Consider the following 14,132-nt stretch of genomic DNA (forward strand, 5'->3'; position numbering starts at 1 on the left):
GAGCTGTGGTAGGGAGGAGGGTGATGGGCCGTTGTTCTTCTCCTCACGGCACAAGTCAGAGGACAGAATTCTTTTTGAGTGACATCAGTTTTATTCTGCTGATCAGCAGGTGACAGGGCTGTGTCTCAGATGGCAAAGCCTGAGATGGCATAGGAAGGACATATGGTTCTGACTTCCTGATTGCCAGCTGCACAGGAAGTCTCTCTGGTTATAGCTTTCTCCTTTAATGGTCCCTGTTGAGGAGGTGTGGACCAGTTGAGACCAGTGTTGGGGGGAGGAAGTGGGGTCGGGGCCTGAGTTTCCAGCGGAAGGTTTTCACGCTGCTGCTCACCCTACCTGGAGGTGGGGTGCTAGTGAGAAGAGGCTCACTTCTTGGCTCGTCTCAGAGGAGAGGCTTCTGTTCTACAGCTCCCATTTCTCCTCATCAGAAACCCAGGCCTCTTAACTCCCTGACCCTTAGAGAGGAGACAGTAAACAGCGTAAAATGAATGCCGTGGCACATAACACGTGTAATCCCCGCATAGGGTGAGGTAGAGGCCAGAAGATCAGGAGTTTGGGGTCCTCAGACTCCTCTCACTTAATGCAGCTTCCTTCTCCCCGATGATGATCCTGGCTACCCAGGAGCCTGACCCTGCAAGCTAGAGCCACAAGCCACAAATGAGTCTCATGGACATTCCAAGGCAGCTGAGGTCCTGACCTCAGAGTGCGTGTATTCCTGTGTTCAAGGCTGTCTCTAGCTTTCGGGGGGCTGGATACATCTCCCCCCCCCTCCGGGAGCCACTCCGATGGAGGATGATTGTAAAAGTTGTCATGAAGCTGGGTAGCCTTGGGTACTGTGACTTAGAACACGACGTAAGTGAGAAGCTACGGTCACAGACTTGGCCAGGTCCTGGGCCTCTCTCAGGAATGGCAAATGGCTAATGTGAGGGACATGTCAACAGATGGCCACAGGAGTGTCCCAGCAGCCTTCCTCTTGGCTTTTGTCTGTAGTGGCTTCTGGTCATTTTCACAGAACTTGGGGTGCTACAATCAAAGATGTTGAGCTAGAGAATTGCGGCACATTGCACCGTAATGCATATGTGAGGAGGCAATGTGTCTGTGGAAGCTGTGGCCTGGTCCCTATGCTGGGCAGGTCCCAGGTGCATCTCCCCTTGGCCCTACTCTGTAATAGATTAAGTGGTGACTGCCCACCTTCCCCCCCCACCCCCAAATCTGGGTGATTCAGCTAACAGGTTTTATTGCTGCCCCTAGTCTGACCAGCAGTTTGCCACACATGGTGGTTATGACTTCTAGGGTGTGTGATAATTGAGACAGAGAAGGAAAATCAAGGACCAAGCCGGCCTGTGCAGTGGCCATTTACAAAGTGCGATAGGAGCTGAGCCCTGTGCTGGCACAGGGGATACAGCCAAGGAGCCACTACCCCACCTGGGAAGCGAGTGGCCTAAAAAGAGCCGGTCCAGGCACCTCTTTCCAGGGGGGGCTTGGGTTCTCTTCTGATGGATGACGGTATCCACATCTCCGGAATGTGATGGTCATAGGAGCTGGACCAGGACATCATGCATGCCTCACATTTCTTGCCTTCACATTTGCGGAGCTTATTTGGCAACTCAAGACCTAGTTTTTGGTCAGTAGGGGGCCCCACAGGACAGGTGGGAAAGCCAAACTTCATGGAGGAGACTCTAGCACCACCTACTGACTAGACCCATTCAGACTATTCCTAAAGCACTTGAGCGCCTGGCCCCTCTCCTGAATGGGTGAGTGGGTGCATGGGTGGGTGGGTGCGTGCGTGCGTGCGTGCGTGTGTGCGTGTAGCCTCTGCAGGGAGATAGACTGACTTTGAAACTCAAATTTGCTGCTTTCTGCCATTGACACTCCAGAGGAAGATAGCTCATGCACCCAGTTGCCTCCCTGGCCCTCCACTGCCCTCCCTGCTCCCAGTCATCAAAGGCCCTTCCTTGACAGAGAGATCTCCCAGTCATGTGGAGCACCCCCATTTGACCTGGTCCTTGGCATCTCTAGGGGTAGCTGCCTTTCATCAAGGCCCATGCCTGCCTTATTCCCCACTACCAGCTCTGGGCTCTCCCTCCCAGGCCCTGCTCTCTTTAGAGTGCATGGCTCTCTCCTGTTACTGTGCCAAGGACATTTCTTGTGGGACTGTTCTTTTCTCAGAGTCAGAATGGTAAGTAGTCAAGTAAATGAAAGGCTTCCTAGCAGCTCTGATAAGCATCCGATAAGATGTAGACAGAAACGCCATGCACAAGAAATGTCCAATGTGATATAAACTAGGACAAGGCATGGAGACTTAAAAAGCCAAAGGAGCGGTGTGATGGAAGACCAGGAGAGAAAATACCCGCAAGTGGAGAATCCATACTCAGTCAAAATGGCAGAACTTCCTGGGAAGGGCTTGGCCAAGTCCTATGGGGCTTGACATCGTGGCTCTGCTTCTTTTCAAGGTCCTGTCACACTGCCTTCAGAACGTGCTGGGCCTGGTGTTCGGGACATAGAACACAGTCCATTTTCCTGCCAACATCCTGTCACAGGAATATACTGTCTGCATCCTGTTGTAGGAAGTTAGGACCTGTAATTAGAAGTTACTAAGAGACCTTACCATTACCCTATCACAGGAAGTCAGTCCTGTCACAGGACATTAGGGACTGTCTCCGTCCTATATCCTGTCTCGTTTTGTCTTTATCTCTACTCCAAGGAAGTTAGTACATGTCTCCATTCCTGTTACGGGAAGTGAGAGTCTGTTGTCATCTCTACCACCCAAGAAATTAGGACCTTTCTTTGTCTATAGCACATGTAGGAAGTTAGAACCTGTCACAGGAAGTGAGACCTGTCTTCATCTCCACCACACAGGAAGTTAGGACCCGTCTCCATCATGTCACAGGAAGTGAGAGGCTGTCTTCATCTCCACTACACAGGTAGTTAGGACCCGTCTCCATCATGTCACAGGAAGTGAGAGGCTGTCTTCATCTCCACTACACAGGTAGTTAGGACCTGTCTCCGTCATGTGACAGGAAGTGAGAGGCTGTCTTCATCTCCACCACACAGGAAGTTAGGACCTGTCTCCATCCTGCCACAGGAAGTTCAGTCTTGTCACAGGATATTAGAACCTATCGTCTCCGATCTGAGCCCCACTCTGTATCTCTGTCTCTGTGGACGAACTGGACCAGGGGTCTGCAGCTGAATGACAGGGTCTGGGGAGCTGATCTCCTCCCTGAGCCTGGACTTGGCTTCTTCCCTCACTCTGTGGCTTTCTCTGAACCTGTTCCCTCATCTGACAAATGGCGCTCAAGCCACCATCTTGAACACTGGTAGTGAAGGCACTAATAAATGTATGAGGGTTAGCCCCATGTGCAGTAAATGGCAACAGCCATGATGCGTTCTGGGTAGTCTCTAGACCCACCCAGGAGCCTTGGCCACTGTCTGGGTGAGGCCCTGGCTGAGTGTGCCCAAGATGATTCTCTGCCTTGAGAAGGGGAACACATCTCACCCTGGGTATGGCTTGACCCCGGCCCCCAGTGCCCCAGAGGGTGTAGGAAGAGGCTGGTCCCTGAGTCTGCAGCCTGGAGGTCTACAGCACCTCCCCCAGGTGAGTGAGGGTGCTCTTCGTGCTGGCTGCATTGGCCGGAGGGGTAGCAGGAGCCCCCACCCAGTGAGCCGCCGCCGCCGCTTGCCCACACTCTGTTGTTTCTCTGCTTGCTGAGGTGGCGCTAACCCTCTTCCTGTCTCTCTGTCCACTTGTCTTTCAGCCGCTGTGAGCGCTTGCCTTGCCATGAGAACCAGGAGTGCCCCAGGCTGCCTCTGAGAATAACCTACTACCACCTCTCTTTCCCCACCAACATCCAAGTGCCCGCGGTGGTCTTCCGCATGGGCCCTTCCAGTGCTGTCCCTGGGGACAGCATGCAGCTAGCCATCACCGCCGGCAATGAGGAGGGCTTTTTCACCACTCGAAAGGTGAGCCACCACAGTGGGGTGGTGGCCCTCACCAAGCCCATCCCTGAGCCCAGGGACTTGCTCCTGACCGTCAAGATGGATCTCTATCGCCACGGCACAGTCAGCTCCTTTGTGGCCAAGCTTTATATCTTTGTGTCTGCCGAGCTCTGAGTGCTTGCTTGGGCCCTTGGGCACCCCCTCCTGTCGCTTTCCTACCCTTGGGGTTCTAATAAAGTCCCAGCAGCCATCCCACCAGCATGCCTCTTGTGCCTTGATTTTGTTTGGCGTGGTCTCTGTGCTTTTTCTCTGCTGGGGTAAGCTGAGCCCCCTTCCAGAATTGGTTCCCTAACAGGTGGCTGGGGAAAACCTTTCATATGGTCTGGGTACCTGAGAACCCCAGCAACAGAGCACTATCAGACATCCCAGGCAAGGGAAGAATGAGGCTGAGCCGGGTCTGCACCTATGGACTATCTCTTCCTGTTGTGTTACCCCAAAAGGTAGCACTGGTGTCTGAGAAAGGGACCTCACCCAGAGAGATGCCTGAGCTCTGTCTCCTTCGTCTTTCAGATACAGAAACAGCCCTAAGAAAGGGAAGGGCTTGGGCTCTTATGACTTGGCCTGAGGAACTGGTATATGTACCACATATACCACAGGTGTATATGGACCCTAGCTCTACAGCCCTGCCTCTTCTGTTCTGTCCCTGTACCTCCTCTGTGAGTCCTGGTCTTCTGCCTCTCTCTTCTCCATTATGATTCTAGCCAAGTCATCCACTCAACTCTCTTCATAGTTCATTCTCTGCTCAGAAACTGGGGCGTTTTGAAGAATTTGCCTAAGATCCTTCATGGCATCCGTCGCATGTAGTTGTGGCCTCTGTTCTATTTTTTTAATAGCTGCTTTATGTGTATGAGTGTTTTGTCTGAATATATGTGCACATTGAATGCGTGCCTGGTGGAGGCCAGAAGAGGGTGCCAGATCCCCTGGAATTGGAGTTACAGACATTGTGAGTCTGTCTCCATGTAAGTGCTGGGAACTAAACCTCAGTCAGTCAGCTGAGAAAGCAGCCAGTGCTCTTAACTGCTGGACCACCTCTCCTCTGTGGGCTTTTCAAGGGTGGGTACACCTTCATCTTAGGGTGACAATCCAGCCTGACCTCAAATCATTCTCCCCTTGCTCACTCCCCCGAAGCCATAATATTGTAATTTTATACCCTTAGCGTGAAAGCTGGTTAAATCTCAGTGTAAGTGAGCTTTCCTCTTCAACCTGTATCTGTCAACTTTTTATTGTGATAACAAGATACTGGAAGCTGGGTAACTTCCTGAAGAAAAGATGTTTGCTTAGCTTCTTATTTGGCTCCTAACTATGGAGATCCAAAGTTCAAGAGTCTACATTTGGTGATGGCCCTTCTTGCTGGTAGAGTCCTGATGGGTCTCAGGGTATCACATGGAAAGAGGTGGAGCATACGTAAACTTCTATGTCTCTGGTCTTGTAAAGCCTCCAGGATTCAGTTATGGGGTTCCACTGTAAGGACTGTCTAATCCCAGTCACCTGCCTCAGACTCCATCTCTAGAAGTTGTAGTTGGAGTGAGTGCCCACTCTCCTAATGCCTCAATAAGGACTAAATGTCAACACATGAAGCCTTGGGGGATACTCACACCACATTCTGGTTATCATGGAAGCTTTGCCCAACACCCCAGGTTGTGCTCTCTCTGTTTTTCTTGCTTATAACATTATCTTTATGGTGCTTAGAACAGCCTGAGATGTCCATTTGCTTCTGTTCTTTGATTTTGTCTTCCTTACTATGCAGGAGGCTCTACAAAGGCAGGGACTGGGTCTGTCTCATTCAGTGACTGTCTTGGTCTCCTGGCAAGGTGCCCAGCACACACCAGGTCCTCTGTGTCTGTTGAGAAAATGGTGATTCTGCCAATACTCCCTGTCTTAGGGTTTCTGTCGCTGTGAAGAGACGCCATGACCACAGCAACTCTTACAAAGGAAAGAATTTAAATTGGGGCTGGCTTACAGTTCAGAGGTTTAGTCCATTACTGTTACGTTGGGAAGCATGGGGACATGCAGGCAGGCATGGTGCTTGAGGGGTAACCGAGAGTTCTACATCTGGATGGCAGGCAGCAGGAAGAGAGAGAGACACTGGGCCTGGCTTGAGTTTCTGAAACCTCAAAGCCCACCCCCAGTGACACACTTCCTCCAGCAAGACCACACCTACTCCAACAAGGCCACACCTCCTCATAGCACCACTCCCTATGAGCCTATGGGGGCCATTTTCATTCAAAACCCCCACACTGGCTTAGGTTTTCAGTCTTTCAGTGGATCTGATAGCTGGTGCTGTCTCTGAGCAGACCTGAAGAAGAGTGGGCAGGGTGAAATGGAGTAAAGGACTCTGAAGGATCTTTAGGGCCTTCTGTTACTTGTGAAGGGCTGGGGTATGCTCCCCACTGAAGAAGGGGAAGACAGTGTGCAGTGGACCCTGCCTTGTACAGGGGCAGCAGCTGCCTTGCTGCCCAACATGAACCCTTCTATCCAGCCCTCTCCATGCCTCCTACTCTGTCACCCAGACCTTGCTCTGATATGTGGGTACTGGGTTGCCTTCGAGTTGCATGTCTCCCAGAGTATGCGCCAAGCTGCAGCAGAGGATTCTGAAGAAATAGTCTCGCTGTCCAGTTCCTCCTTGGAACCTTCTCTGGGTCTCTTTTCTAGGTCGTGAAGTCTAATACCCTTGAAAGGTTTCTGTTCCCAGTATGATCTGGCCGTTACCTACCCTCTCCGCTGTACCTCCCATTCCCTGGCTCATGCCCTTTTCTTGTGTCCTGGCCCATAGGGCAGCTTGCCCCTTTCCTTGCTATTTCCTGAATATTTTGGCTCCTGGCCTCAGCCTGAGCCTTGCCTTCTTTCTGCAAACTGCCTTTCTTCTTACAGACTTAGCTCAAAAGCTACCTCCTCAGTGAAGCTGCAAACTGCCTTTCTTCTTACAGACTTAGCTCAAAAGCCACCTCCTCAGTGAAGCCTTTCTTGGCTAGTACTCCCTGGCCCCAGGCATCCTTTCTTAGTGCATTTACCTTGGTATCTTAAAGTTGTTAACTTGTTTGTTGCACCTGCTAGGCTGTGGGCTTTTGAATGAAGGGGTAGTGTCTGTGGTTAATTTGGGCACCTTTGGGCTTTTTGGCCTGAAGAAGCAACTCAGTAAATAAGTGGGCAACTTGATAGGATGGGTGGGTGGGAGAATGGATGATGGATGGATGGATGGATGGATGGATGGATGGATGGTTGGATGGATGGATGGATGGATGGATGGATGGGTGGATGAATGGATGAGTGGGTGGGTGGATGAATGGATGGGTGGGTGGGTGGGTGAATGGATGGATGTTTGGATGGGTGAGTGGATGGATGGGTGAGTGGATGGATGAATGGGAGAATGGATGAGTAGATGTATGTTTGGATGGATGGATGGGAAAATGGATGGGTGGATAGAATGGAAGAATGGATGGTTGAACGGGTAGGTGTGTAGTGGATTGATGAATGGATAGCATTTTCAAGTCTGTCCTCAGTGAAGCCAGCAAAGGTCTGTAAGGAACTTGATCCTAGTTGGAATGGAGGCTCCGAAAATCTTAGTCTGGCAGCCATCGTGGTCCAGATTATTCAGGCAAAGGGGCACTTTTGTTCTCATGGGTACAGGATTTTTAAGACGGGGCAGGTGCTGCAGAGGTCTCAGAAGGTATCTAGTAGCAACCTTCCATGGCTTGCCACAGTCCCCTCCATGGTGTCTTCAAGTGTCTCTCTACCTCTGCTTGAACTCCTTTGTGGAGCCTCTACCTCTTTATGCTTTAAGATTTAAGAGTTTTAAATGTGTGTGTGTGTGTGTGTGTGTGTGTGTGTGTGTGTGTGTGTGTGTGTGTGTGTGTATACACACAGAGGCCAGGAGTCACTGGATTGATTCCCCTGAAGCTGGAGTTACATGTGGTTTTAAGCCGCCCAACATGGGTTCCAGTTACCGACCTCAGGTCCTCTGGAAGAGCAGCAAGCCCTCTTCATCACTGAGCTGTCTCACTAACCCACCCCCACTTTTGGAAAGCTTCCTAGAGCTGCAGAGCGTCGTTCCAGATCTTGCTGCTGAGAGACCAGATGGTACAGGACAAACAAGAGCAAGTCTCTGAGTCTCCTGCCTCCTGCACACTAGCTCTGCCCTGGCTTTACTGTCCTATGAGATCATCCAGGGACACCTTGGGGATGCTTTGAAGAGTCCGTGAAGTGACTTATGAGGCCATGTCTGGTGTCTAGTTGGTGGGCTGTGAGCATTGGCTTCCCAGTGAGAGGTAGCCAAAGGCTCCTGTGGTTCTTAGTATAAGTGGGAAATTTGGGCCGTGAGGGTTTGGATGTATCTGTGGTTACTAACGGGAGAAGTGACTATGCCTCCAAGACCTGTGATTATCCCACCTTGTCAAAGTGGTGATTCAAGAACCCAAAGAGAAAAGATAAAGATATTTATCAGTATTTTGATGATACATGGCTCTAACAGTGGGCCCAGTGCTTTCCCAAGTCCCTACTTCCACATAAGATCATTTGACTTGATCAATCTCACCACGGCTGTGGGACTCAAACTATTCATTTCTCCATTTTGTGAGCAGGAAACAGGAGCATACAGTTTAGGTAAATTACTCCAAATCCCACTGCTGGTGTCCACCGGGGCCAGCATTGAAGCTCACAGCCTGGTCCAGGGTCTGTCTTGAGCTGTACCACCTAAGAGGAAGAAGGAACATGCCTGGAATTAGATGGCTCTGAAGGGTTGTCCCCATTCTGTGGTCCCCAAGATCCACAGTAAGATACTCTGTCAGCAAAAGGAGGAGGCATTGTACAGTGGAACAGAGCACGATGGATAAAATACAGGCTGGAGAGATGGCTCAGGGTTAAGAGCACCAGCTGATCTTCCAGAGGACCCCCGTGGCAGCTCACACCAAACTGTAACTAGTCCCTGAGGATCTGATGTCCACTTATGGCTTCCTTAGCCACAGCATGCATGCAGTGGACAGACATACATACAGGCAAAACAATCATATACATAAAATTAAAAGGGAGGAAAATTTAAAAATGCAGAAGTATGTGCAGAGTGGGCAGCCTGAGAGCAGGTGCAGGCAGAGTTTTTGAAGTTCTCTGGATCCTACCCCCAAAACACTCAGAACAACTGGGCAGGAAGATTAAAAATCCATGGAAAATATTTACTCCTAAACAAAGCAACAAGACATCTCCACACACTGCCCAGATGCAAGTCAGGGCCTCTGCATGTCCGTGGCATCTGTGGAAAATGACTGGGAAAATACTGGAGAATCCCAAATAGCCCCTGGACACCCCTGGACAGAGCAGTAGGTTAATGTTGGGAGCTCAGAGGAACTGAGAGCTACCTCTCACACCCCAGTGGCCAAGGTGTGTGGGAGCCCAGGGTGGTACTGGCTTAGGCTGGAGCCTGGGGACTGAGCTGCCACGGCTTTCCTTAGTGACCGGTTCTCTTTAGGGAGAGCTTGTGGGAACAGAAGAGAAAATTGACAGTGATAACAGACACTACTGAAGAGGAAGGTCCCAGATGGGATAGAGGCATGTCAGAGAGGGGACCTCAGAGGCAGCAGACTAGGAGGCTCTAGGAGGTCAGAAATGCGACGATGAACTGTACAGACTTCAAAATGCTAGGAAAGTGAATGCCTCATAAAGAGGACTAACTGAAAAGCATCACAGTCAGAGTCCATTTACTAATTTCTGTAGCAAAGGACTGTGAACGAGGTGGCTCATAGTAGGTGTCTTATTTCCCACTTACCTGTTGCCACTCTCTGCTCTATTGGAAGTGGGGCACCTTTGTCCTGGAGGAGAACGGCTCTGTACAGCCTCTTGTGGCTGGCTTGCTTACCACCTCTAGCATTCCTTGGTTCATACTGACAAACCCCAGCTCTTCCTGTGCCATCATAGAGCATTTTCCTCCTGTACCTTTGTCTCGTTGCGGGTCTCTTCCTAGGAGGACTGATGTCCTCCTGGATTTGGGGTGGGGGGGAGATCCACCTGCTCTGCTGTGACCTCATTCTTACTAATGACATCTGCAATGACCCTGCTTCCAAATATGGTCATTTTCTGAGGTACTGAGGGCTGGTGCTTTGACATGTCTTCGAAGGGATAATGTCACCATGTCACCAAATTCACACACAGAAGTTCTAACCTCCGTGTCCTTTAAGAACAGAGACTATGAACCAGTATGCTGTCCCTCAAGTGTGGAAAGCTCATTTGAAAGACAATTCACGGTAGTTCTTACCTCTCATGCTGGTGTTTGCAAGGCTGAGGTAAGAGAGTTGCCAGAGAGTGGGACCCTGTCTCCTGGGTCTCAAACCACAAAGCTAACAAAAAACACAACCAAAAAAAAAAATTACCCTTGTGAAAATAAGCCAAAAATGCTCAGAAAAAGACCAAAACATGGAAGAAAAATATGAATTAGAATTTAAAACATAAAAACAAAGCGATCAGTTTAATGTGTCATTTTTTAAATGTTAAATAAATTATTTAGTAAAAATAAATGATGAGAAATGGAGCAAAAAAAAATTAAACACTAAAGAGAAACAAGTTAGAAAAGGAAAAAAAGGAAAAAAAAGAGAAATAATGTAAATGTCCTGATTAACACTGTCAACTTGACACACTCTGGAATCACCTGGAAAAAAATGTCTCAATTGAGTGATTGTCTTTATCAGGTTAGTCTGTGATAAAGGGGAGCCTAGCCTACCGTGGGCAGCACCATTCCCTGGACAGGTGGTCCTGGGCTGTATAAGAAAGCTGGCTAAGCATGAGACTATGAGTGAACCAGCAAGCAGCATTCCTCCTTGGTTCCTGCCTTGAGTTCCTGCTCCAACTTCCCCAGTGATGGATGATTGTGTCCTAGGATAGTAAGCCAAATAACTTGCCCCACCCAAGTCACTTTTAGACCTAATGTTGTATCATAGTAACAGAGAAACAAAGTAGAACAATGAGAGGAAAGTCTTAAGGAAAAGTAACAGATATTCAAGGTACACAAAGCAGATCCAACCTGCAGAGAACAGGCACCTTTGTATGCAGAGAAGGTCCAACATGCAGATAATGGGCATCTCTGAATTCCTGTTGCTTAAAAAATGTCTATGGTGACCCTAAACAGAAAAAAAAAAAGTCAGTATTGTAAGTGATAACTGACCAAAAAAAAAAAAAAAAGTCTCATAAAAGTAAGCTTTGAAGAACACAGCACATACCTGGGATGAACTCAGAAAAACTAACACAAAGACAGTCTTGTAAAATTACTGGATTTTACTGGGTAGGAAAACAAACAAACAAACAATGGACACCTAAGAAAAAACATAAGTCACCATGTAATGGTTAATTTTGATTACCACCTTTATTGAATTAAGAAACACCTCAGGCATTAATGAGGTAGGCCTTTTGGGGCCATTTGAGAGGATTAACAGAGGCGGCCCCACCCTCAATGTGGGTGGTACCATTTCACGGTCTGGGGCCCTGGACTGAATAGGAAGTAGGACAGGAAGGGCCAGCGTTCCCCTTTCTCTGTTTCCTGATCTACCCAGATGTGTGCAAGCAGCCTTAGCTCCTGTTTTCACAGCTGGGAGCACTCCCGTTACCATGCCTGCCCCACCTTGATGGTCTGTAGCCTTCAAACCCTGAACCTAAATAAGCCTAACGTTCCTCAAAACTGCTTCTTGTTGGGTGTTGAGAAAGCTAGGCACACCTCTATCATTCTCTCTGACCCAGAGAGAAAGTGCCAAAGCCACTGAGGTTTTTAGTTATCAAGTAGCACCCACCCTTAAACTGGGGAAACAGTATCATTTGGTTGCTCAAATGGAAGAACTAGCTGGTTTGGTTGAAGAGCTTTGGGACGAGGAGTAGTCACCTAAACCCATCAATCAACTGATGAGGTTCATACCCTCTTCCAGTTGACGTTACCCCATTGAGCTTAGACAATGCAGAGCTAACTACAGTTCGCTTAGACACCAGAGGTGCACACTTGTGCTCCAAACCTGCTAAGTCACCTCCATTACTTGGTTTTTCTGTATCTGTGCATAAGCAACAAGGACTTGAGTGTAGGTCCCTGCATCAAATTTTATTGTTGTTGTTTACTTATCCAAATAACTAGTGTGTGTGTGTGTGTGTGTGTGTGTGTGTGTGTGTGTGTGTGTGTATGTGTATACACGCACGCCAGATTTGATTCATAACACACATATAGTCGCTAACAACTGTTTGTAATTCCAGTTCCAGGGGATCTGACACCCTCTTCAGGCTTCGGTGGGCACTGCATGCATGCAAAGTTTAGCATACATACAGGCAAAACACCCATCAACACAAAAAGAAAAAGGAAGAAAAAAAATTAAATAAATAAATACATACAGGCAAAACACCCATCAACACAAAAGTAAAAATGAAGAAAAAATTAAATAAATAAATAAACTATCGGAGATTAGATTAAGGCAGTTGGTTTTAGAGAACCAGGAGTTTGGGGCTTAAAAGTTTATATATAATTTTCACAAGCCAAGTAGGACCTGTGTGAGAGTCAGCCATTTGAATGATGTCATCTAATCATTTATACTGCCTTGGGAATTTTTACCCACCAAGTCCAAGGTCAGGACCTTAACTTCAACATTGCTTTTCCCAGATAAATATGATTTCTATTCAGGACCCACTTTCCCTCCTGCTTTTAGATATCTAATTCTATAGATTCTGACTTGTAGCCCCATCTAGACATGCCAATGATTTTTGTAAAACAAAGCAGTGAATAAAATCTTTATAGACACAGAAATCCTTCATCTACCTCACTGGTGGACTCAAGAAAATTCCATAGTAAATAACTCCTTTAGAAGCGCTCCCAATGTGTGTGTGCATGTGTGAGTGTGTGCCTGTGTGAGTGTGTGCCTGTGTGAGTGTGTGCCTGTGTGAGTGTGTGCATGTGTGTTCACATGTGTATCAGAGTTTTTTTTAAGATTTTTTTTTTAATTTATGTATGTGCCAGAAGAAAGTTACTGGATCCCATGGAGCTAGAGTTACAAGTGTTATGAGTCACCCAACATGGTTGCTGGGAACTGAACTCAGGTCCTCTGAAAGAACAGCAAGCACTCTTAACCGCTGAGCCATCCCTCTAGCCCTGCATATCAGATTTTTGGACAATATTTTACATCAGATAAAAATGAAGCAATGTGAGCTGGAGAGATGGCTCAGTGGTTAAGAGTACTGACTGCTCTTCCAGAGGACCCGGGTTTGGTTCCCAGCACCCACACGGCAGCTCACAATTGTCTGTGACTCCATTTCCAGGGGATCAACACCCTCACACAGACATACATGAAGGCAAAAACACCAGTGCATATAAAATTTAAAAATAAATTATTTTTTTAAAAAGAAAATGAAGCAATGTCTTTAGGATAATTAAGAAGTGTAAGCCAAGGATTTTATACCCAGCAAAGCTGACAGAGTGCATGCTGTTATGAACAGGCACATACTGAACCACAGCTGTGGCATTACAGCTAAGTGAGTGTTGGAGGGGAAGCAGCATCCATATTGATCGCCATATATAGTATTTCTATTTAAACTGGATAGAAGAAGAACACAATAGAGAAATTATTTACGGTGATTGATGGGTAATGGTCATTTTAGTATGGTTATTCTGAGACTACTCCGTATGAAACATGGGATCTGTCAGATGAACTGTTGTGAGAGGCTCTGTGTCTGTAGAATCAGGATTGTGATGTAAAGCAAAAACTATCCCCTTGGCCCCTGGAGAAGATAAAAAATTTGTAAACTTTGTTTTGAATTAGTATGAGCTCACAGTGTGTTTCTTTTTTTATTACATTTAATTTAGAGGGGCTCAAAGGACAACTTATAAAGGCTGATGTTTCTCTTTTTCTACCATGTGGGTTCCAAGGACCAAACATAGGCCATCAGGCTTGGCAGCAAGCCCTTAACTGGCTGAGCCATCTCATCAGCCACCACTGATGTATTTCACTTTTTAAATGTCCACTGGTGATGCCTGGAAACAGTGGCATGCTCTAGACATTGCTGCTATCCAGCCTGTGATCCTGAATCACCATTTCCCACAAACCACAGATAGACAAACCTAGGGCTTCCTGGAGAAGCGGCTCCAGTGAGCAGCAAGGCACTCCTGATGAGACAGTGCTGTGTTCTACCTC

At 47.8% G+C, this 14,132-nt stretch overlaps 1 protein-coding gene across 2 annotated transcripts in view; it reads left to right on the forward strand.

Annotated features, from left to right (window-relative positions):
- Fbln1 (fibulin 1) overlaps positions 1 to 14,132 on the forward strand; it is an 81,563-nt gene that overhangs the window by 41,040 nt on the left and 26,391 nt on the right. The window contains exon 15 of one of the 2 annotated variants that reach the window (XM_052748552.1): positions 3,756 to 4,191. The exons of the other annotated variant lie outside the window; for it this stretch is intronic. Coding sequence (XP_052604512.1) covers positions 3,756 to 4,110 — 355 coding nt within the window. The 3' untranslated portion in view covers positions 4,111 to 4,191. Of the gene's footprint in view, positions 1 to 3,755; positions 4,192 to 14,132 lie in introns of those variants that run through there. 2 annotated transcript variants of the gene reach the window in all.

The sequence above is a fragment of the Peromyscus californicus genome, unplaced genomic scaffold (assembly GCF_007827085.1).
Source record: "Peromyscus californicus insignis strain IS unplaced genomic scaffold, ASM782708v3 Scaffold_20__1_contigs__length_68692818, whole genome shotgun sequence".
NCBI lineage: Eukaryota > Metazoa > Chordata > Mammalia > Rodentia > Cricetidae > Peromyscus > Peromyscus californicus.